Source organism: Bombina bombina, chromosome 3 (genome assembly GCF_027579735.1).
Source record: "Bombina bombina isolate aBomBom1 chromosome 3, aBomBom1.pri, whole genome shotgun sequence".
Classification (NCBI taxonomy): domain Eukaryota; kingdom Metazoa; phylum Chordata; class Amphibia; order Anura; family Bombinatoridae; genus Bombina; species Bombina bombina.
In genome coordinates, this window is record NC_069501.1 from 944536508 (window position 1) to 944563172 (window position 26665).

Sequence of the window (26665 nt, forward strand, 5' to 3'; positions counted from 1 at the left end):
TCGCCTGTATCAGGATGTCGTCTAGATACGGAGCCACCGCTATGCCTCGCGGTCTTAGAACCGCCAGAAGAGAGCCCAGCACCTTTGTAAAGATCCTCGGGGCCGTAGCCAACCCGAAGGGAAGAGCTACAAACTGGTAATGCCTGTCTAGGAAGGCAAATCTTAGGAACCGATGATGATCTTTGTGAATCGGTATGTGAAGGTAGGCATCCTTTAAATCCACCGTGGTCATGTACTGACCCTCTTGGATCATGGGTAGAATAGTCCGAATAGTTTCCATTTTGAATGATGGAACTCTTATGAATTTGTTTAAAATCTTTAGGTCCAATATTGGCCTGAAGGTACCCTCTTTCTTGGGAACCATGAACAGATTTGAATAAAATCCCTGTCCTTGTTCCGTCCGCGGAACTGGGTGGATCACTCCCATTACTAGGAGGTCTTGTACGCAACATAGGAATGCCTCTTTCTTTATTTGGTTTTCTGATAACCTTGAAAGATGAAATCTTCCTAGAGGAGGAGAAGCCTTGAAGTCCAGAAGATATCCCTGAGATATGATCTCCAACGCCGAGGGATCCTGGACATCTCTTGCCCACGCCTGGGCGAAGAGAGAAAGTCTGCCCCCCACTAGATCCATTTCCGGATAGGGGGCCATCCCTTCATGCTGTCTTAGGGGCAGTAGCAGGTTTTCTGGCCTGCTTGCCCTTGTTCCAGGACTGGTTAGTTTTCCAGGCTTGTCTGTAACGAGCAACGGTTCCTTCCTGTTTTGGGGCGGAGGAAGTTGACGTTGCTCCTGCCTTGAAGTTTCGAAAGGCACGAAAATTAGACTGTTTGGCCTTTGATTTGGCCTTGTCCTGAGGAAGGGTATGATCCTTACCTCCCGTAATGTCAGCGATAATTTCTTTCAAGCCGGGCCCGAATAAGGTTTGCCCCTTGAAAGGAATATTAAGTAATTTAGATTTAGAAGTCACATCAGCTGACCAGGATTTAAGCCATAACGCTCTGCGCGCTTGAATGGCAAAACCGGAATTCTTAGCCGTTAGTTTAGTCAGATGTACAATGGCATCAGAAACAAATGCATTTGCTAGCTTAAGTGCTTTAAGCTTGTCCATAATTTCATCCAATGGGGCTGAGTGAATGGCCTCTTCTAGAGACTCAAACCAAAATGCCGCAGCAGCAGTGACAGGCGCAATGCATGCAAGGGGCTGTAAGATAAAACCTTGTTGAACAAACATTTTCTTAAGGTAACCCTCCAATTTTTTATCCATTGGATCCGAAAAAGCACAACTATCTTCCACCGGGATAGTGGTACGCTTAGCTAAAGTAAAAACTGCTCCCTCCACCTTAGGGACCGTCTGCCATAAGTCCCGTGTAGTGGCGTCTATTGGAAACATTTTTCTAAATATAGGAGGTGGGGAAAAGGGCACACCAGGTCTATCCCACTCCTTGCTAATAATTTCTGTAAGCCTTTTAGGTATAGGAAAAACGTCGGTACACACCGGTACTGCATAGTATCTATCCAGCCTACATAATTTCTCTGGAATCGCAACTGTATTACAGTCATTCAGAGCCGCTAAAACCTCCCCTAGCAATACACGGAGGTTCTCAAGCTTAAATTTAAAATTAGAGATCTCTGAATCCGGTTTCCCTGGATCAGATCCGTCACCTACAGAATGAAGCTCTCCGTCCTCATGTTCTGCAAACTGTGACGCAGTATCGGACATGGCTCTTGAAACACCAGCGCGCTCTATTCTTACCCCAGAGTGGTCGCGCTGGCCTCTTAATTCTGGCAATTTAGATAATACTTCTGTCAGGGTATTATTCATAATATTAGCCATGTCTTGTAATGTGATTTGTATGGCCGTCCCTGATGCACTTGGCGCCACAATATCACGCGCCTCCTGAGCGGGAGGCGAAGGTACTGACACGTGAGGAGAGTTAGTCGGCATAACTTCCCCCTCGTTGTCTGGTGATAATTCCTTTATAGATAAAGACTGACCTTTATTATTTAAAGTGAAATCAATACATTTGGTACACAAATTTCTGTGGGGCTCCACAGTGGCCTTTAAACATAGTGAACAAACAGGTTCATCTGTGTCAGACATGTTTAAACAGACTAGCAATAAGACTAGCAGACTTGGAAAACACTGTAAATAATTTTACAAGTAAAAAAGAAAAACGCTACTGTGCCTTTAAGAAGCACAGAAAACTGTCACAGTTGAAATAACAATGAACCAAATCAGTTATGGCAATTACATTTTTACAGTAAATGTATTAAGTTAGCAGAGCATTGCACCCACTTGCAAATGGATGATTAACCCCTTACAATCCAAACGGTTTTTATAAGCAAAAAACGTTTATTAAATACAGTCAAAAAACCACTGTCACAGGTCTGCTGTGACTGATTACCTCCCTCAAAATGACTTTTGAAGTCCCTTAAGCTGTCTGGAGACGATCCGTGTCAAGCAGAATGAAGCAAGGAAGACAGATCCTAAATTTTTACTGCGTCAAAAGAGCGCTAAAATAGGCCCCTCCTACTCAATATTACAATATTGGGAGTTTCAGTTAACTGTTTCTATGCATAAATATTATCAGCCATGTGGAAAATTTTTATGCCCCAACAAGTTTATCACCAATGTACCTCACAAAACGATTAAACATGCCAGCAAAATCGTTTTAAACATCCCTTTCTTAAGGAACATATATCTCTATAGATAAGCCTGACAGTCATCCTACTGCATTAAAGGCTTATAACATCACTTCAGTATTAATAGCATTTTCTCAGTCAAATTCCATTCCTTAGAAAATTACTTTACTGTATATATTTAAAACAGCCTGCTAACAGTCGCTCTCACTGTATTAAAGGCTCTTACTTACATTACATCGGTATCAGCAGTATTTTCTTAGTCAATTCCATTCCTTAGAAAAATAATCTACTGCACATACCTTGTTTGCAGGGTTTCCCGCACGCCATTCCCTTTCTGAAAGTTACCTCACTCCTCAGAATATGCGAGAACAGCCAGTGGATCTTAGTTACTGCCGCTAAGATCATAGAAAAACGCAGGCAGATTCTTCTTCCAAATACTGCCTGAGAATAAACAACACACTCCGGTGTCATTTTAAAATAACAAACTTTTGATTGAAGAATAAACTAAGTATAAAAAACACCACAGACCTCTCACAACTTCCTATCTGTTAAGTTGCAAGAGAATGACTGAATATGACATGTGAGGGGAGGAGCTATGTAGCAGCTCTGCTTGGGTGATCCTCTTGCAATTTCCTGTTAGGGAGAGAATATATTCCCATAAGTAATGGATGATCCGTGGACTGAACACACTTAACAAGAGAAATACTAGCAATACTTGTTTTTGGAAAATAATTACATTTAGATTAACTTAGTAATGTGAAATACTTAGGGCCAGATTACAAGTGGAGCGTTCATCGCTTTGATGAAAGCAATATTTGCGTTTCAATGTGTAATACCAGCGAACGATAATGTGCGCTGGTATTACAAGTTGTCAGCAGTTCCCATTGACTGCAATGTAAATGCACTTTATAGTGCCGTTTTTTTTTTCTAACACCCCACTCCCACCAAAATACTGCCTAGTGCAGTAATTTTATAAAAAAATAAAAATAAAGATACTGCCATCTATTTTTTAATAACCTAGACTAGACAGTATTTTGGGGCCATTTGGGGAAGATTTCTAAAATTAACTAGAGGTCTGATCCTAGTTAATTTTATAAGCGCTAGCAATAACCAGCCACTTGTAATGACTAGAAGAAAACGCAATGAGATGACATACCTGAAGAAACAGCAATATCACACACAATGTTGACTTCATTGATTGGTAGCCTCCAGTGGGACACTTCCTCAGTGAAACTGAGGGACCTTGCTTCATGCCGTTCCAGTGAAAAACCTTGTGTATTTAAGTATACCGGACCCTGAAGTTAAAGAGAAAATGTCTTTAATACTATCTAAATAAGGAACAGCAAGATTCATGTCAAATAGAACTTACTTGTACATCTAAAATATTGTAGATCAGGGGTTCTTCAATTCCAATCCAGGCCACTAATAGGCCAGATTCTAAGGATATCTGACCTATAATCAGCTGCTCAATAGCCATGGTTACTAACCTGCTCTCACATCCAAGGCAATGCTGAAAATCTGTTCTGTTAATGTGTACTGAAGACTATAATTGAAGAACCATACAGTAAATTATAGTTTGTAATTTTAATTTTGAATTGATAAATACAAAAGTACTGATAACACAACAACAAAAAGAAAGAAAACATGTTACATGTGCATAAAACAAACAGACTCAGCTAGTTAATTCTGACTAAGATGAGTGATGTAGCTGTAGCTTGACAAGAAGACTTAAAAAACACAGGAACAAGGAATGTTAGCATTAACAAGCAATTATTTATATAATTTGCAGATACAGAGCTAGATATTAAGTAGAGCGCTATCTTAACCTGTGCCAGTAAAGGGGCAAATTTGCCCGTTTATGGGCGCATGTTAAATAACCAGCCATTACATGTGGCTGGTTAATGCTCCCTCTGGCTAAAAATAAAAAGTTGCCCTAATTGCCCCAAAAATAAAGAGGACAGGGGTTTAAAATAAATAAATAAATATGAGCCTTTAAAAAAATAAAAAAAAACTGCACAAAGCAGTAATAAGGGGTTAAAGAGAGGGGATGTCTGGAAAAATAACAGCACCTAAAGGGCCTTTACATAGGAGACTGTATTTTCCCTATAATATATATACTGTATGTATATGCTTATATACTGTACATATATATTTATATGTTAATATGTGTATATACTTATATAAACACAGTATAAATGTATATATTCATATACATATATATTTATTTATTGATGCCCAGCACTGCGTGAATTGCCCTCTGTGCTAGGTAGTTTGCTGGTGGCTGATGGGATTAAAACGAGGCTCCCATTGGGGCCTATGGAAGCACATTCTCATGAGCACTTTGCTTCTAGGAAATACATGCGCTGGTATTACTGAGTGGTGCACAAATACCGTGCCTGCAATATTGCACTCCATTTGTAATCTAGGCCACAGTAAGTAATGGGGTCAGGGAGACAGAGTTCCCCATTATGTCAGAAATGTGTGGAATAGAGACTAGTGCTCACTATCCCGCCAAACCTGAAAAAAATCTTCTGCTCCCATACAAACTATATTCACTGTACTATTTATAAATGGCACTAGGAGAGATTGGGTTCATTTTCCGCTTTCATGGTATTTCAGTCAGTCTTAGTTGTTGATTTAAAATTATATGTCAGGAAATGGGTTAACTATAGCTCTAGAAGAATTTAGCATGAAAAGAGCTAAAGTTCTGCATGTAACTTACATGAAAGGTTTTGGGATAACTGCACTAAATTATTGCATGGAAATAGCAATCACTGGTCTGTAAAATAAAAAATATATCTGCACATATTAGTCAGGAATGGAGCAAACACTTATCTGTATTTATCTGGTATGGAAATGGCCAATCACTGCTATGAAAGATAACCTTTAAGGAAGGAAGAAATTAATGTGTGGTGGTGGTCCACGAGAAGATGTTGGTGGTCCTTGACACCATCAAGCAGGAATTATTCTCCTCTGATAGTGTCACCCCCGTCGCGCCATAACTCCCTATAGTGCCTGGCTGGAGATCTGTGAAAACCAACCGAGGAAGAGTTAAATTACAATCTCTCTACGCACGTTGCGTAGAAATGCGCAACTTGAGTAGCTAGATTGTATTTTTAACTCCTCCCACCCGGCGTGCTGCTCAGAGGAAGATGCTTCCATTCTAAAGCCAGCAGAGGTTGGTATAGCCTTGGCTTGAAATAGTGTAATTAAAGTATATAAAAAAAGATTTTTTTTTCTCATATTTTATTTATTTTCTTCCCTTTACCTGTCTCTTTGTAGTAGTTTTCCTATTTCTTTTAGATGGACTTACATCAATGTTTGTCTTCCTCCCCTCCATCTTCCTTTTTTTTATTTTTTTATTAAATATTAATTATTTTTCATTCTAATAATTTTCTCACGCACAAAGCCAATCCAGTAATTGCCATCCAGCAGATCAGCCATATCCCACCAGTATTTTAGTAATTACCAGTAACATCAGTCGTTGTTAGCTCACATCCATATTGAGAGTTTTCTGATATAAACTTAATTTATGACTCCAAAGTCTGTCCATGATCATAAGTAGTTTTGAATAATTCCTAACTGTGGAGGAAACTTGGAAGTCTTGTGGTCCTTTTAAACATAATTATTTCCCCCCCCCCCCCCCACTTTCTGCCTCTCTATTTCCAGCTTAAAAGTTGGCCCTCACCCTTCATCTGTCATTTGGAAGTATTCCTGATAATTTCCTTTTCTTTTGGGAAATAAGAACCTGGCCACCAGGAGGAGGCAAAGACACCCCAGCCAAAGGCTTAAATACTCCTCTCACTCCCCTCATCCTCCAGTCATTCTGCCGAGGAACAAGGAACAGTAGAAGAAAGATCAGGGTGAAAAGGTGCCAGAAGAATATAAGGAGGCCCCACATAAAATTATGGGTGGGGAGCTGTGGACTCTTTCCATCAGAAGAAAAGAAAATTATCAGGTAAGCATAAGTTATGTTTTTCTTCTTAAATGGAAAGAGTCCACAGCTGCATTCGTTACTTTTGGGAAATCAATACCCAAGCTAAAGAGGACACTGAATGCCAATACGGGAGGGTACAATAGGCGGCCCAAACTGAGGGCACCAGACCTGAACCACAACCCAATAAAAAATCCCGCTTTGTTGAAGCCAAGGAAAATTTGAAAGAAAAAGCCCTGTTGACGCTGACTCGCAGCTAGTCCAGAGCCAAACAAGAGACCGCAAACAGACTCGACTGAGCCAACAGTCCTACAAGAGACACCATCACCCAACAGACGGTCCCCCACCAATCACCCCTCAGATGAAGGGGAAACCAGCCGAAAGCCTCAAGGGGACAAGGTAAAGGAAAACCGAGGAAACCAAAAGGTTCCCTTAATACGAAAAGAACACCTCAAGCTTTTGTGGGCCCAGCTCACTGAGACCTAAAAGGACCCAAACAGAGGAGGCCATGCCAATATGAAGCGAAAACTGGGATAATCCGGACACAGAGACAGAAAAACATCTCCCCAACATCCTGCAAGCATGGACGCAAAGTCCTCCCTGCGCCCGCCCATAAAATACCAAAGTATTCGACCATGAAAGTGTGTAATAGACCCAGGCAAAAACCTAAAGTTCAAGACAAAGAGTCCATAACAGGACGACACAAAAGGAGCTTGCAAGGAAGAATAAGAAGCAGTCCACAAGAAACGGACCGCACAAAAACAGTCCCTCAACAGAGGACACTCACTTTCCAGGCAACCTAAGCTGCCGGACCTACACTCAGGTCCCTAAAAAGTGGAACACAAGCCACCATCAAGGCCTCCCGAGAAGGAGACTATACCCTCAGAACCCGAAGGAAGAGTAAACCATCTCCTGAGAAGGAGCAAGGAGAAAAGAGAAACCATCTCCCAGCAGACTGAGCTATCAGACTAGATTTAACAAGCTCTCACATACAAGGGATACTGCGACCCCTAGACCGCTCGGACAGACTGACCTGCAGATCTATACCCAGCTGGACCAACCCAGCCACAGGGATCCATTACAGGAACAAAAGAATCCCAAAACTGATACAGGAACGAGCGTAAAGATGGAATAGCCATCACTCCAGAGTACTAGTACAACCTGACTCTGACCACAGACAAGGCTATAGATTGCTAAGAATATATCAAAACAAGGCTGCACAGTATGACTTGGAACCGGCAAGGCCCCAGGCGGAACCACATCCACCCTATACCTCCTGACCCAGAGAAGTCCTAAAAAAGGACATCATCTCTATAGGAAGGAGAAGATTCCCTATGAAAAAGGAAGAGACTGAAAGGACAACAACTGCCCCAAAGGCCCGAAGCCAGTGGGAAGAAAAATCCCCAACACAAATGTCCTAGAAAAAGGACCCCCTTACAAGTTGCACGCCAAACAAAGGCACCGCCAACCCATTTACCTGCAGAGCAGAGAATCCACGGGTACACTGGTAAACTGACCAGGGGAATGCAACCCTAAGGTGCACCAGAAATTAGAAATCCAATGCCAGCAGCTGGGTATGAACCCACACCCTTGAGGTGCAAACCACCCACGTAACCCCTAGATGACATGGGGTAGTCAGTAGTAAGGAGTATACTCCGAAAACCAGGCCAACTCTGACCCGGTCAGGTAGATGGAGCAAAGACACAGCCCAAGTTTCCACTACCGTGGAACACCCCGACCAGCCCTTAGGTCCAGGAATCCAAAATAACCCCAAAATTGATCAGGAAAAAGGAGAGAAGCCCCAGAAAGCGGGAATCTCAGGGAAAACAAACAGGTACGGGCACCTATAGTCAAGGCAACCATACCCTAGACTACACATCCCAACTGGCCACAAAGCCAGACAAGGGAATGGATGCATATCCAGAGAACCCGGATAGCAAGAGGAACTCGAAAGCCCCAACCAAAAGGAGGGACACCCCTAGCCAAAGTCCCAAGCTCCCAGGAGCCAGACTAGAAGTCGAATGAAAGAACGTCTCAAGTCTCAGGACAACAGAAAGGATACCTTGAGGTCCAAAAAACCCTACTAGCAGGGCTAGTCTCCCCATCACCTCCTCACAGGCAGATGACACAGGGAAGAGAAAAGCACTAGGCTTTCCCAGCTCCAGGGACCCCCAAACTGAACAAAGTCCCCACAGGGATCAACCATCCTCCAGCAAACGTAGATTCCGAAAAGGAGATCTAATTCACCCGGAGGTAGAGGAAGACTCAAAGGGTCTCAAAACTCAGACAGTTCACGTCAAAGAGTAAAAGCTGCATCTAGAGACATTCTAAACAGCCAATACACACCCAAGGTGCCAAGAGCTGCAACTGGCTGTAAACTGCAAATCAAAAGAATGCACAAGCACCAAAGTAATCCCCACCTGTGGGTATGCAACAAACTGTTTGCAGGTGTGCTAGCTATTAGACCTGCACCATGTTCCAAAGTATACAGTTCAAAGGAGTAATATAGCCGCACCACCAACTGTATTTAAAACATTATTGCTTTATTGTGCCAATTAAAACAGACAACGTTTCGGACCCAAGTCCTTATTCATGTCCAATATAAAACATTAAAATCAAACCTTAAATAGGCTGAAGCTCCGCCTACCACACCTGATTTCACCTGTGTTAACCTTTAGTTATCCTTTCCTGAACTCAATGCAATCTAGTGGCCAATTTCTGAATTTTTCAAAATACATTCAAGGTGACCTTCAACAAAGAATATATAAAGAAGTTAGTCAAATAAATTTCTCTATATCTTTACATTTTTAACATCAAGTTCTTGAACAAAAGACATTTTGTTGTTAGGTGTATAGTTATTAATCTTAACTGGCATATACTCAAATTTTCAAAATACATTCAAGGTGACCTTCAACAAAGGATATATAGAGAATTTAGTCAAATACATTTCTCTGTATCTTTACATTTTTAACATCCAATCCTTGAACAAGACACCTGATTTCACCTGTGTTAACCTTTAGTTATCCTTTCCTGAACCCAATGCCATCTAGTGGCCAATTTCTGAATTTCTCAAAATACATTTGAGGTGACCTTCAACAAAGGATATATAAAGAAGTTAGTCAAATACATTTCTCTATATCTTTGCATTTTTTACATCAAGTTCTTGAACAAAAGACATTTTGTTGTTAGGTGTATAGTTATTAATATTAACTGGCATATACTCAAATTTTCAAAATACATTCAAGATGACCTACAACAAAGGATATATAGAGAAGTTAATCAAATAAATTTCTTTGTATCTTTGCATTTTTAACATCCAATCCTTGAACAAAAGACACCTGATTTAACCTGTGTTAACCTTTAGTTATCCTTTCCTGAACTCAATGCCATCTAGTGGCCAATTTCTGAATTTCTCAAAATACATTCAAGATGTCCTTCAACAAAGGATACATAAAGAAGTTAGTCAAATAAATTTCTCTATATCTTTGCATTTTTAACATCAAGTTCTTGAACAAAAAGCATTTCGTTGTTAGGTGTATAATTATTAGTATTAACTGACATATACCCAAATTTTCAAAATACATTCAAGGTGATCTTCAACAAAGGATATATAGTGATGTCAGTCAAATAAATTTCTTTGTATCTTTGCATTTTTAACATCCAGTCCTTGAACAAAAGACATTTTGTTGTTAAGTGTATAGTTATTAATATTCACTGGCATATACTCCAATCCATTTCCCTGTTCATTCCATTAGGGGTCATAGTCCCTAACTCATGAATCCAGTACAATTCCCTATACTTTAACATTTTTGTTCTATTCCCACCCCTCCTAGGTATTTTTATATGTTCAAGTACCTGGAATCTGAGCTGAATAATTTGATGTCCAGCCATAATAAAATGGTTGGACACAGGAGCATCTAATTTACCTGTCCTGATATTGCTTTTATGTTGGTTAATGCGCTCCCGTACCTTCTGGGTGGTCTCGCCAACGTACCCCAAACCACATGGACACTTAATTAGGTATATCACGAACTTAGAATTACAGGTATAATAATCCTTCAACCTATATTTTTTACCTGTAGAGGGGTGAGTAAAGGTTGGGCCTTTGATAACATTATTGCAATTCTGGCAGTTGAGACATGGAAAACATCCCAAGTTCTTATCCCCAATGTGCCCCTGATTTATATTTCTCTTTGGGCCCGCATCAGCTTTAACTAATGTGTCTTTAAGGTTTTTACCCCTTCTAAATGCAGTCATGGGGGGACTAGAAAACTCTTTTACATGTGGATTTGAGATCTGTAAAATATGCCAATGTTTTCTTAATACTTTCTGTATTTGATTGCTCCAAGGGGAGTATTCATTAACAAAGATCATTTTTGTATTATTTTTATTACTTCTTATCCTCTCTTTGAGTAAATCGGTCCTGTAAACTGCTAACCATCTGCATGCTAGACAGCTATCCGTAAAAGCTGTTGGATCAAGCCCTAAAAGGACAATCCAGAGCCTTAAAACAAAAGGCCAAAACTGCTCAGCCCTCCACCGCATGGGGGAGGAAACTCTAGGTTCTGATGAGATCAGATGTCAGATAGAGTGACGCAGCAGAAACTCCCATGACTGGTCCTCTATGACCGAAGACTAACGGGACAGAACATCCTACCAGCCTCACTGACCTACAGGTCCTCTCAAATGCTTAGTTAACATGTAATAAACGATAACTGAACACCCTGCGCTTCTACCGAAACAGCAAGCAGAACAGTGCCACATGCCTGAACAGTCACCAGACCGAACGAACCCAAAAGCCTGCACTCAGGGTCCGAACCGGCAGGCTGCATAAATCCTCCCTCAAAGGGGAAGAAAAGAAAGCAGGCAGTTTTAACCCAGGACTAACATGTCCAAAACAACTTCCAAGGAAGTATTGACTATCGATCCCAGAAAGTTCCTGAAGAAAAACATAACAAAAATAAAAGACATCCCATCGGATACAAATAAAATCAAGGCATCCCTAAGGTTAACGCCCAAAAAAGGACACAGGCCTACACGTAGGACCAGCCAAACGGAGTCCAATCTCACAAAAACTGGGAAAGAACTCAAAATAAAGACAACAGGAGATTACCTTATCCCCACATGTCTACGAGTCGTACCATTCGGACTATCAGACTGAAAATTCCCGTATCTGTGAACGATAGGGTCATTCAGCGACTCAAACAGATGTCTGAGCAATACGCAAAGGCATGCAATCCAGTACCTAAAGGCACAACACTACGGAACGAGAACTCAGGAATACCCGGTATAATAGGGCACGAGCACATTCTCAAAGAAACGCCTGGACTCTGCAGACGAGCAAACGCCAACATTATCTGAAAGCGAAAACGTGCTGCAAGCTCCGGGGGGAACACACCACCCCACATGGAGGAGCCATAAACTGGGTTACCCGCATGTGTAGGAGGAAGATTCTGTAGGGAACTCGCTCCCTGGGAGACAGGACCCCCAGAGGCGGATGGCTTAGCAGATCCCTGATTCCCCGAGCCAGAGGAACAGGGTGCTCTCATACGGCATATGGAACAAAAATGGATGACAGGAGTCAAAAAGGCTAAACCGGATTCGTTACCAGACACAGAATATGAATCAGATATTATAATCGTGTCGATATCAGAATCCTCTGTAACTGAATCTGGAATTAGCACAGTCTCAGCATCATAATCCCCCATAGCTGCAAAGAGGATATAGCAATATGGACTACAAACAGTAAAAAACAAAAACGGCACCTGACACCACCAATGGCTGGGGCACTCGCCACCTCCTATGACCAGACCCCCGCGGACTAGAATATCTCAGTTGCCACATGGTCAGGAATGCGGAAATGGGAACAAAGCGTAACCACGCCCGGACACAGGGTGAACCGTATAGTTCAAAAAGCGTGCTCAGCCAACAGGCCGCGTCACTTCCGAAGGCCTCAAAGTTCTAAACCACGAGCCCTAAACCTCACACATAAACAGGTTGAATCATACAACAAACATGACTATAAACCACCCTGTCCAATAACCCCCCTCAGGAGGTATTAACCTTCGATTCCAAGATACTAACAGAGACTCACTGAGACCCTTATGTTATAAGTTAAACCCATGAGGAGTATAGCCTCACGGGAAAACATTCACGTTACAGTACATCGAATAAAGTAAAATGAAACGATCTTACCGGAATCAACGCCGTGGAACAGGAACACTGCCCTTCAAGTGTGACGGATAGTAGCATCGCGTCCGCCATGGACTTGAGAGAAGAAAGCAGGCAGCAGAGCAACGTTTGACAAGGCCGATTGCTTGAGGGGCTGTTAATATGAGTCAGGATGGTTTCGCAGAAAGAAACTTCCTGCATCTCCGGACTCTAACTTTCATCCAAGCCCTCACTTAAAGACTAACAGGACTAATTAAAACTCCTGTCCCATACCGAAGAGTACTACCCTCCATAAGAGACAAAAACAAAAATTAAAAAATTCTGACACGTCTCTGCCAACCTCCTGGGACGAAAGGCAAAGAATGACTGGGGGATGAGAGGAGTGGGAAGAGTATTTAAGCCTTTGGCTGGGGTGTCTTTGCCTCCTCCTGGTGGCCAGGTTCTTATTTCCCAAAAGTAATGAATGCAGCTGTGGACTCTTTCCATTTAAGAAGAAAAGGGATGATACTATCATAATTTATAAAAGTTTCAAAAAGTAAATAATTAATAAAACAAACAAAAAATACCTTTATAACAAGCTTATTTGTTTCAGTTGGGCATAAAAGTTTCCGGCGAGCATTTCCTGTCTGGCTGATGGTCCAATACCCAACAAAGCTGACATCTGGAAGTGGCAACCTGGGAAACAATAATATGATAAAACAGTAAGAAAATAAAGATTAATGAATTATACAAATGAATATTACATTATGAAAGGCCTTTGATTTACCCTATGCTTTTAAAAAGGACTATAAATAAATTAATTTTTGAAGACTAATGTTATCTCTTCATGGTTAACCTGTTAAATTCCACAAGATCCTCATTTACATGTATATTCTACACAGGAAAGGAAAAAAAAGTAAACCCACTATGGTCAAACTTTCTAAAAACTTTTGGAAAGCAGTATAATATAAAATTATAAGTCACATAAACGTTTAGTTTATATAGTATTCAGAAATCAAGAATCACTCAAGGAAATTACATAACATAAAATAATACAAATGATATAAAAGGTTATTTTAACTAATCTATTTACCTAACCGTAATATACCGGTAATTTGTAATATTAAAAATAGTCAGTGTTGTAATTGGTGCTGTAATCTGATAAGAGGGAATGTAAGGATGCAATATTGTTAAATGGCAACATCAATGTATACCTTTAATGCAAAGACATAACCTGTTGATTTGCTTCCAGAAATTGGGTTCTAGCACTTCAACAGAGTCTTAGTATGAGTTGCTAGGTTAAATAATTGACAACACTGAAAGTTAAAGGGACAGGAAACCCCAAAGAGAACACTAAATGACTTTCTATAGCTAGAAAAAAAAGCAGAAATAGAACAGTGAGAAATGTGTATTTATTTTCCAGTTCTATGCCCATGTCTACATTTACTAAATTGGACAGCTATGTTATATCTCTATTCACACTCATTGCCAAGTTAATTATTTAAAGGGACAGTCAAGTCCAAAAAAAAACTTTCATGATTTAAATAGGGAATGTAATTTTAAACAAATTTCCAATTTACTTTTATCACCAATTTTGCTTTGTTCTCTTGGTATTCTTAGTTGAAAGATAAACCTAGGAGGTTTATATGCTAATTTCTTAGACCTTGAAGACTGCCTCTAATCTGAATGCATTTTGACCACTAGAGGGCATTAGTTCATGTGTTTCATATCGATAACATTGAGCTCATGCACGTGAAGTTACCCTGGAGTGAGCACTGATTGGCTAAAATGCAAGTCTGTCAAAAGAACTGAAATAAGGGGGCAGTTTGCAGAAGTATAGATACAAGGTAATTCCAGAGGTAAAACGTGTATTTCTATAACAGTGTTGGTTATGCAAAACTGGGGAATGGGTAATAAAGGGATTATCTTTCTTTTTAAACAACAACAATTCTGGTGTTGACTGTCCCTTTACTGCTGAGCCAATTGCACCCCTGTCCTGAGCTGTTTTGGAATTTTAGATGCAGCTCACATTTAAGCACTATTGTAGGTAATTTTTTCATCAAGAACCCAACACATATATTTTGCTATTTTCAGCAGACCCAATATATTCAAAATATACCATTATTTTATGTTTATATCATGACTTGAGCAATCAACAACAAAATGTATTAAAACTGTATAATTTTATGAACATTTTAATAAACAAGATTATAAAAAATTGTGTGTGCTTTTTCCCTCAACTCTATAGTCAAACGAAGAAGGGGTTATCCACATATAAATAAGGGTCTTTAGTTTAATGTATATAATTTGATTTACACATAGGTATAAAAAATTGAATTAATTATATCACTTAGTAATACTGATGATACAACCTTGTAATTAAAGCTGTCTTCTGCTGAGTTGTCGAGACATCTGTTTCTTTAAACCACAAAGTAGAGATCACCTTTGATAAGTGTGCAGTTAAATGGACTGTGTAGTAAAAATTTAACTTTAATGATTCAGATAGGGAATGCAATTTTAAACAACCTTCTACTTTTCTTTTATCATCAAATTTGCTTTGTTCTCTTGGTATTCTTTGTTGAAAGCTAAACCAAGGTTTGCTCATAAACCGATTTCTAAGCCGTTAAAACCGCCTCTTGTCTCAGTGCATTTTGAGGGTTTTTCACAGTTAAACTCTGCTCTAGTTCTTGGGTGCCATGTAGATAACATTGTGCTCACTCCTGTGGAGTTATTTATAAGTCAGCACTGATCGGCTGAAATGCAAGTCTGACAAAAGAACTAAGATAAGGGAGCAATCTGCAGATGCTCAGATACAAGGTAATAAATTAGGTAAAAAGTATATTAAAGGGACAGTCTACACCAGAATTTTTTATTGTTTTAAAAGATAGATAATCCCTTTATTACACATTCCCTAGTTTTGCATAACCAACACAGTTATATAAATACACTTTTTACCTCTGTGATTATCTTGTATCTAAGCATCTGAAAACGGCCTCCTTATTTCAGTTCTTTTGACAGGCATGCATTTTAGCCAATCAGTGCTGGCTCCTAGGAACTTCACGTACGTGAGCACAGTGTTATTTATATGACAGACATGAACTAACACCGTCTAGTGGTGAAAAATTATCAAAATGCCCTGAGAGAAGAGGCGGCCTTCAAGAGCTTAGAAATTAGCATATGTACCTCCTAGGTTTAGCTTTCAACTAAGAATACCAAGAGAACAAAGCAAAATTGGTGATAAAAGTAAATTGGAAAATCGTTTAAAATGACATGCCGTATCTGAATCATGAAAGTTTATTTTGGACTAGACTGTCCCTTTAATAAAACCGTGTTGGGAATGAGTAATAAAGGGATTATCTATCTTTTTGAACAATAAAAATTCTGGAGTAGACTGTCCCTTTAAACTTTTGAGTAATTTGATGCTTCTCAGACTGACTTAATAATACAGTACTCTGAGCAGTTTTTATTTTCTCTGCTTTTTATTAAAACAGTTTTTTATAGAGTTAGCTCCATATTATTTTGACATTAACAAAGTTATAGTTATTCTAGCTTTTAGAAAAAAAAAGTTTAATTATGAATTTTGGCTTAAAGTGCAAATTGTCATCTTTAATTTTAAGGTATTGAAATTCACATTAAAAAACAAAAAGAGGAGGTTGTGGTGCACTCATATACCAATCAGTGGAGAGTTTAATAGCATGCTAACAGCACTCTGAAAGGTTCAAAGGCGTGGCAAGGCTGCACTGTAATCTCCCAAAAGGGCTCTGCTAGTATCTGTTAGAGCGTTGAGCCGAAGAGTCAAGGAGGTACCTGTCATCATGACACAGTGCGGTGGGCTAATTGCCTGGATCCCACACAAGGATTAAATAGTTGTAAGCATTCCTGCTTTGTTCATACCGGAGCGTGTTTGGGAACAGTAAGTGCCCAGGTCTTTATAACAAAGGGTCTTGCAGCCTAATCTGTGTGGGGATTCTTTCAAGTGACTGGTGAGTGTCTGCTAAAACTAAGTGCCCGGTTACCAAATGACTCTGCTACTATTTAACTACCAGAGCGTGTTACACACTAAGAGCCCAGTATCCTTTACTCCTCCAGAAGTGTGTACCGGAAGTTGTAAATGTGTATATAATATATATGGCCAGGTGCAATATTATTTTCATATATGTTTAATAAATTGAGTTAATTGGAAAATCCAGCAATGTATTTGTGATATCATTTTTGGGGGATTGCAGTGCAGCCTTGCCACACTTTTCAGAGTGCATTGGTTCCTTCTCTAGTTAATGCTTATGTATTTAAATTAAAGCTGAGTTGAGGAATTAGAGCACTTTTATATATAAGTCCTCTCCTTGTCAAAAAGAACCAAAAGTAATGGTCTAGTTATGGGCTGTTCCCTCATTATTTCATTAACAATCAAGCAGTTAAAAGCTTGGGAGTTGATTCCAAATGTGTAATTTGGAAGCTGTTGCTGTGAACTTATAATATTAGGTCCAAAGAGCTGTCAATGCAAGTAAAGTAGGACATCATTAGGCTGAACAAAATTAAACTAATCCATCAAATAGGTAGCAGAAACATATAGAGTGGCCAAATCAATCATTTAGTAAATTATTAAAAAGAAAGAACACACTGGTGAGCTCAACCACACCAAAAGGCCTGGACAATGATGATCGCAAAATATTTTCCTTGGTGAAGAAAAAGACCTTCATAACATCTAGCAAAGTCAATAACACTCTGCAGGAGGTACAGGAGCTAGGCATATCAGTGTCAAAATCCACATTTAAAAGAATACACAATGAAAATAAATACAGAGTTGCAAACCAATGTTAAGCCTCAAGAATAGGAAGGCCAGATTAGACTTTAACAAAAAAATATCAACCTGTACCAAAATAATAGAAAAATAATTGTATGGAGAAGGGAAGGAACAGCTCCTGATCTAAAGCATACCACATCATCTGGTGGAGGTAGTGTTATGACATGGTCATGTATGACTGCCAATAGAACGGGGTCACTACTGTTTATTGATGATATGACTGCTAGAAGAAGTAGCAGAATGAATTCTGAAGTGTATAAGGCTATATTATCTGCTTCAATTTAGTCAAATGTTGCAAAATTGATAGGATGGGCATGACAGTACAGATGTACAACCAAAAAGCTTTTCAAAACAAAGAAGCCAGGAACCTGGCCTCAACCCAACTGAACAGGCATTTCCCTTGCTGAAGTCAAGATTGAAAGCAGAAAGACCCACTTAAGATGGCTTCAGTAAAGGTCTGGTAAAGCATCACTAGGGAGGAAATCTAGAGCTTGATGTTGCCCATGGGTTCCAAACTTCAGTCAGTCATACAAAGCAACAGATTTTGAACCAAGTATTAAGAATGATCATCTTATTCATTTATTTTTCTCCGTGAATTTATTGATATAAATTAAAAAGCACAATGTAAAAAGGAGGAGTACAACAAAAACGTTATAGTATAAGTACACAGTTATATCTTCTATTTGTATTAAAATATTTGTAGGCATTGAAGATGCTTTGGGTTTCATGAAATAAAGTTCTTGTAATGTATGTGTCCTACAGGGAAAAAGAGAATGAAGAAGTAGACAGGGATAAAGGAAATTGTGTGTGGGGGGGAAAGTGAGCCAAAGGAGAAATCTTTAATATGTTTCTTCTATGCTGTTTTACCTTGTATGGTTAACAGCAATGCCTGCAGTGATGATCATTTTGATTATGATTGTGTTGGTTTGTCCTATTTCTTCTGAGCCCTTGAACATGGGGGAACTATACATAAAAATTGCTGTAATTCTTAACGGTTCATAGATATTTCTGTTAAACCCATTGTGGTGGTGTACAGAGCCAAAACTATGAAAATTGTGTCACTGACCAAATACTTATAGACCTAGCTGTAGATTATCATACAGTTTACAAAAATGAATGATTGTTGATGCCGTAGATCTGGATGATTAAGATACATTGGGTTCCTTTAAAATATAGTTAAAAAAATATATAATTATTAAGAGATGCTGCATGTGAAGCTTCACACGAGTATATGTTGTAATTCACCAACTATTGGGAATGATATAAAAATGAGTTTGATCATAAAGCATTTAGTTGCTCACTCTAAGAAATAGTTTAAAGAGTAATGGCATTGGAGAACATCCTCATGACAATTCTATTTAAAGATTTGCTTCTAAATTGTTGAATAACTCATTGAAAAAACTAACTTCTCATTAGACTAGCACCCTACATGCTCTATCCCCCCACCAATACACCATCAACTATTTAAAAAAACAAGGTGGAACTACTGAGAGCTTCTCCAAAATATACGTCCAATATCTTAATCAAAGACTACAAGCAGCTAAGATTAACCAAGCCACTATACTATAACCACACTTATCGACTTTCACCTGCAAAAAAAGATGAGATTGCCACTATTCTGACACCATTTTTTCATACTGTCTATCCACTTGATCTTATTTCATTATCATTACCTTCCTCTTTAAATGATCCTAATATTTATCTGCAGTCTATTCCTAAACAAGAGATATTTTGTGTCAGACCTACATGAAAGATGTGCTCTTAAAAATCTGTCTGTACTTCTACACTTACTTTCTACTTATTTATAAGGCTTTGAGCAGCTTGAATAAAGCCAATTAATACATTTCATCTCTAAGACACTCTGGGAAAGCACTCATTAAATAAACAACAACTTGCTTTCAAACATTTCTGACGCCTGCATTTCTTTCTATTTTTTTCAACAACACTTATTGGCAGCTTTAAAAGTTTAAAAATGAATAATGTAGCTTCGGTTTTTTTTTAAAAAAAAAAGAAAGAAAAAGAAAGTGGTTCACACATTTGCAGTAGAAAAAAGCCCTCCCTTTTCCCATCCATTAAGGTAGTTTAGCATTGATTCTGCTCAATAAATTACTTTTACTTTATCAAATAAATATATTAAAGAAAACAGATCCACATTAGTTTTTAATGCATTCTTTATAATTAAATATTTAAAAAAATATACTAATAAATAAACTATTTGCTCCATGAGTGGCTATCCTTACTAGCTAAAACAAGAAAAAGTGTCCTTATGCTAAAATGTATTGATTTAAATTTCCATCATTAACATTTTTGAAAAGAACCCAGAAGTTGCACTCATGTAACTGTACCTTTATTAAAGTGAGCAACGTTTCAAGGCTTCTGTCCCTTTCTCAAGCTTGAGAAAAGGGGCAAGAGGCCCTGAAACATTGCTTGTTTCAATAAAGGTACAGTTACCTGAGTGCCACCTTCTGGGTTCTTTTGAATATATTTCTGAGACTCAGTGAGGGGGGTTTGACAGGTGCTGCACCAGGACACCACTAATTTGAATCTACAACCGAAAGGAATCAAGTGTGTTAGTACTGATCCTTCCTTGTGTATATGTAGTACATATTAACATTTTTTGAAGGCATAAGAATTATTCACAAGCTTGATATATTGATGTGTATTCTAAGATATGCATAACTACAATATAATATCCCTTTAAATCATCTCATGGATTTTACTATTATCTTGATGACACCCCCTCAAAATTGACCTCCCTGCGTTGGAATACCCCCCTCCAGATTGGCCTGCATAATTATCTGTCTATTAAATATCTTTCCCAGCATGTTCTCTCTATCTATATCTCAGTATTTCTAAATACAAACATACAGTTTTACCCTCTAGAGTGTGTGCGTGATAGGTACTTTGCAAACCCACTCAACACACTATAGGGAAAATCACATTTAATTACAATATTTTAATAAAAGCAAACGCAAAAACACAAAGTTAGATAAACACTTGGTTTATTGTTTGTATCATTTAAAATGTTAATGTTAATAAACATCCTAAGCATTTAACATAAAATTATATAAAAATAAAAAGTATTACTAATTGATAATGTTAATAAATACATATTTCTTACTCCTTAGCTAGCTGAACACTGGATGGTTTAGCTCCAATTGGAATTCCATGTTTGTGTAAAGAATTAATCAAAATTTCACGCATTTCTTGATTGTAGGAGTCAAAGTCAAAAACATTTCGGACAACATTTGCTAGCCCTTCATTTGGAAATTTCTGTATAAAGAGGGGAAAAATAAACAGTTTTGTGACATATTGTCTACGCAAAATCAATACTGTTGATGCAGCATCACCTGACAAAATTTAAGATTCCACAAGAGCTCTCTTGTGCGCTCCCACCCCTCGCTGTTGCGCAGCCAATCACTCAAGCACAAGTGTTGTCAATCACTCTGATCAGTCAGAACAAAGGTTTGAAAGAATCTGTCTTTTGACCGCTAATTCCTAAATTGCAGTTTCAAGATTGCATGTGTGAGCCTGCAGTGCAAACAAAGGCTTTGAAGCTGTGAATGCAGCTATATAAATTGGGTTCAAAATATACTTAAAGGCACAGGAAACCTTAAAAATGTAATTCATGATTCAGATAGAACATATAATTTTAAACAAATTTACTTTTTTATCAAATATGTTTAATTCTCTTGTTATCCTTTGCTGAAGGAACAGCATTGCACTACTGGCAGCTAGCTGAACATATTCACAAGAAACAAATGTGTGCAGACACCAATCATCAGCTAGCTCCCACTAATGTAGGATATGTGCATTTTAATTTTCAACAATGGATACCAAGAAAACAAAGCATATTTGAAAAAATAAGTGATTTTAAAAGTGTCTTAAAATTACATGCTCTTTTTGATTTTGCAAGTTAAAATTTTACTTTCCTATCTCTATAAAATAATAACAACAAAAAGACAATAACTCAAGGAATAGCTATCTAACATCGCTACAAAAAAGTAAAATGAAGATCAATAGAAAAGACTAATTATTTAAGATGATGTAAAGAAAAACAAACCTAATATTCGTAATTTGAAAAATAATAACATAAACAAAAAAGTACACAAACTGATTATATGGAGAAAAAAAAATTAACTATACATAAACAATCATGGACTCTAAGGCCTATATTTATCAAAGTCTGGCGGACCTGATCCGCCAGTGCGGATCAGGTCCGCCAGACCTTGCTGAATACGGAGAGCAATACGCTCTCCGTATTCAGCATTGCACCAGCAGCTCACAAGAGCTGCTGGTGCAACGCCGCCCCCTGCAGACTCGCGGCCAATGGGCCGACAGCAGGGAAGTGTCAATCAACCCGATCGTACTCGATCGGGTTGAATTCCGGCGATGTCTGTCCGCCTGCTCAGAGCAGACGGACATGTTATGGAGCAGCAGTCTTTGTGACCGCTGCTTCATCACTGCTGTTTCTGGCGAGTCTGCAGGCTCGCCAGAAACACGGGGCATCGAGCTCCATTCGGAGCTTGATAGATAGGCCCCTAAAAGTCTAGAAATATTTAAAGGGACACAAAACACAAACTTTTTCTATCATGATTTAGATAGAGCATACAAATTTAAACAGCTTTCCAAGTAGTGCATTGCTGCTCCTGAGCCTACCTTGTTAAACTTTTCACAAAGGATACCAACAGAACAAAGCAAATTAGATAACAGAAGTAAGCTGGAACAAGGTTGTATGTTTTTTTCTGAAGCATGCAAGTTTAACTTTGACTTTATTATCCCTTTAACATATATGAAGGTATAGGACATTCTTTCATAAACACAGATTTGAAACTATAACAATGAAGCCTAGCTAATCCCTAAAACCAGCGGATAGAAAGGGTAGTAAAATTATTTTTCTCCCTGAACATTCTAATGCATAATTTCTATTTATGTTGATATCAATCTTCTCCCATGAAGTTCACGTCTCCTGTTCACCTTTTTGTCCAATTTTACTTACTTTACAAGCTTTACAATCCAATATATATTCTACAGCAGGACCATCAAGATAAAAATAAAGTAGACAAGAAACTCATCACCCATATCCAGTAACCCCTGGCAATATTCTCCTGCAGCATCATGCTTTATGGTTGAGGGTAACCAACACTCTGAGAGTCACCCACAAGTCAGTACCAAGGTGGCTGGGACCTCTTTTTTTTTCCTGGTGAAAAACTGAAGCTCAAACTTCCTTACTCCAAATCACTAGAAACTAAAGTGAATAATGCAAAAAGAGGAGGTCAACAAAGGAGTGGGAATTCCCCATCCCTCACATCTCTCTCTGGGAGATGTTTCTACCTACTCCAGGCATTATTCCTCACTCTCAGTTATGGGAAACTCATTTCAACCACCTGCAATCAGAAGGGATTGTATTAATGGTCAGACACTGCATGATGAAACAGGGAGTTGGTTTAAATAGTGGCTAATATTCCCTTAGATGACTTCTGTCACTGCCTGGTTTAGAGAGTGCAGGGGTTCGGGATATTCTTCAGAATTATTTACCTACATTCTTAATGAAATAATAGCTGTATTACATCTGTATCTCTGTAACATTATTATTTATGGCTGAATAATAATATGCTTTTAGCTAATGACCATTATAGCATTTTTTTAAACTAACTGCATTATCATAATAAATTATTTTGAAGTATCATGTGTGGTAGCTCAGCTGCACCACTTTTAAGGCTCAATTTATCAAGCCCCTCTACTCCCTATGACTACAGGTTCTCACAAGAGAACCCGCAGTCAAGATTTTATCAAGCAGCGGTCATTAGACCGCTACTTTCCTACCCTCTTCTCCACCTCTTAGCAATTGACAGTTCATGCCTGTGCATGATTTGCTGTGTGTAGGCAGGGGGTGGGATTCAAAGCTATTAACTTTTTAGGTGTTAGAAAAAATGTCATGCATCTAAATACAAATATCTAAATATGAATATATATGTGTGTGTGTGTACATTTGAATGTATGTATTTATATGTGTATATATGTATTTACAGACATATATATACATTCAAACACATAAATACATAAGTATACATATATAAGTGCATTGGAGCCCTTTGCAATCAAGTAGCTGAAAACATGAAAAATCATATTTTTGTCATATTCATATATAATAAAGTGTTATAGTGTGTATTAACTGTAAATATTGTATATTCCAATGTTCTTCACATAGGGGAAAATGTTCTATATATTGTTAAATAGATATTCCTATATGTATCTGTATATATCTATAACTATATATAAATTTTTTTTTTATATATATATATACAGAGATTTCGGGAAACAGCACACACCAACCACTCAATAACCTGGTGCTCCGCAGTAATAGAGTATACACAAACACTGGATAATTCCCACGGATGGTATCCGTATATCCCAGGATATCCAAAAAAACAGGCACAAACAGGATTTAACCAATCGCCTTTAATGACAAGCAAACCATGGTGTTTAGCCTTTGCTTGTCATTAAAGGCGATTGGTTAAATTCTGTTTGTGCCTGCTTTTTGGATATCCTGGGAGATACGGATGCCATCCGTGGGAATTATCCAGTGTTTGTGTGTATATATATATAAATATATATATATATATATATATATATATATACTACAATACACATAAAGTCCAGTACTCACTCACAAGCTCTCAGCTAGGATTAAAAGCAAAACTGGAAGAGTTAGTTACCGCATTTGGCCAAATGGGACAAGCCCAGGTATCACGTCAAGGTCTCTTCCACATACCTGAGTCCCTAATACAGCCACACAACTGCAGCCATGCACACAAATGCAAGCTAATAACCAAACAAACTGGGAACAGGTCAGGGTTCACAGGCTTATGTAATCTCCCTGGGCATAAGCAAAATCAGGAGAAAGGACAGCACATCCAGACTGGACCGGGTACACATCCCATGACCCATAAACAGGCTCAGCTTTGGTTGCTATCGCACTCACATAAAGCTCCACTATTTACAGAGTCACAGGCAGTTAACCCCAGGCCTGCCAGGGTGCAAGTCCTTAGGGAGAATTACAGAAACAGACACTACAACACACATAAAGTCCAATACTCACTCACAAGCTCTCAGCTAGGATTAAAAGCAAAACTGGAAGAGTTAGTCACCGCATTTGGCCAAATGGGACAAGCCCAGGTACCACGTCAAGGTCTCTTCCACATACCCGAGTCCCTAATACAGCCACACAACTGCAGCCATGCACACAAATGCAAGCTAATAATCAAACAAACTGGGAACAGGTCAGGGTTCACAGACTTATGTAATCTCCCTGGACATAAGCAAAATCAGGAGAAAGGGCAGCACATCCAGACTGGACCGGGTACACACACACACACATATATATATATATATATAAGACCAGAGGAGAAAGACACATCACTCACGGGATTTAGTAGAGTAAAACTTCACTTTTAATGACTCAAGTTAAAATCCACGATACCAGACGTTTCAGTGTCATACTGACCCTTTTTTCAATGGATGTGGAAAGCAGAACAAAAGCGGCGGTGTAGATCATGCAACACCTGATGGCTATTTAAATCTAAGCAGTGGATCACGGGACAGTGCAACGCCGAGCCCGAGACGTCTTATGTCAACCTCTAAACATCAGATTGCAGAACAGCATGGCTAATTTATATAGCCGAACCTCCCAATCTACGTCACCGAGGGCAGAGCTGTCTGTTATACGCAGACATTTTTTTTTTATGCTTACCTGATAAATTTCTTTCTTTTGCAATGTACCGAGTCCACGGATTCATCCTAACTTGTGGGATATTGTCCTTCCTGACAGGAAGCAGCAAAGAGAGCACCACAGCAGAGCTGTCTATATAGCTCCCCCCTTAACTCCACCGCCCCAGTCATTCGACCGAAGGCCAAGGAAGAAAAGGAGAAACTATAAGGTGCAGAGGTGACTGAAGTATACATAAAAAAATACTATCTGTCTTGAATAGACCGGAGGGCCGTGGACTCGGTACATCGCAAAAGAAAGAAATTTATCAGGTAAGCATAAATTTTGTTTTCTTTTGCATGATGTACCGAGTGTACGGATTCATCCTAACTTGTGGGATACCAATACCAAAGCTTTAGGACATGGATGAAGGGAGGGACAAGACAGGAACCTAAATGGAAGGCACCACTGCTTGCAAAACCTTTCTCCCAAAAATAGCCTCTGAAGAAGCAAAAGTATCAAATTTGTAAAATTTGAAAAGGTATGAAGCGAAGACCAAGTCGCAGCCTTACAAATCTGTTCAACAGAAGCATCATTTTTAAAAGCCCATGTGGAAGCTACCGCTCTAGTAGAATGAGCTGTAATCCTTTCAGGAGGCTGCTGTCCAGCAGTCTCATAAGCCAAACGGATGATGCTTTTCAGACGAAAGGAAAGAGAAGTCGCCGTAGCCTTTTGACCCCTAACGCTTTCCAGAATAGACAATAAACAAAGAAGATGTTTGACGAAAATCTTTGGTTGCCTGCAAATAAAATTTCAAAGCACGAACCACGTCCAAGTTGTGCAACAGACGTTCCTTCTTACAAGAAGGATTAGGACACAGAGAAGGAACAACAATTTCTTGATTGATATTCCTGTTAGGTAGGAACCCAGGTTTGGTACGCAAAACCACCCTATCAGCATGGAACACCAGATAAGGTGAGTCACATTGTAATGCAGATAGTTCAGAAACTCTTCGAGCTGAAGAGATAGCAACTAGGAACAAAACTTTCCAAGATAAAAGCTTAATATCTATGGAATGCATGGGTTCAAATGGAACCCCCTGAAGAACTCTAAGAACTAAATTTAAACTCCATGGCGGAGCAATAGGTTTAAACACAGGCTTAATTCTAACTAAAGCCTGACAAAAAGCCCGAACGTCTGGAACATCTGCCAGACGCTTGTGCAACAAAATAGACAGAGCAGATATCTGTCCCTTTAGGGAACTAGCTGATAATCCTTTCTCCAATCCCTCTTGGAGAAAAGACAAAATCCTAGGAATCCTGATTTTACTCCAGGAGAAGCCTTTGGATTCGCACCAAAAAAGATATTTACGCCATATCAAGGTATTTATGACTGACTCAGAGAAACCCCGCTTTGATAGAATCAAGC

General features: G+C 38.9%; 1 protein-coding gene across 1 annotated transcript in view; it reads right to left on the reverse strand.

Moving 5' to 3' along the window:
• The window catches only part of VWA8 (von Willebrand factor A domain containing 8), a 1436595-nt gene that overhangs the window by 648399 nt on the left and 761531 nt on the right, over nt 1-26665 (reverse strand). Inside the window, exons 27-29 of the mRNA XM_053707969.1 lie at nt 20651-20802; nt 13316-13424; nt 3801-3939 (exon numbers count right to left, since the gene is read on the reverse strand). Of these exons, the coding sequence (XP_053563944.1) occupies nt 3801-3939; nt 13316-13424; nt 20651-20802 (400 nt within the window). The remainder of the gene's footprint in view (nt 1-3800; nt 3940-13315; nt 13425-20650; nt 20803-26665) is intronic.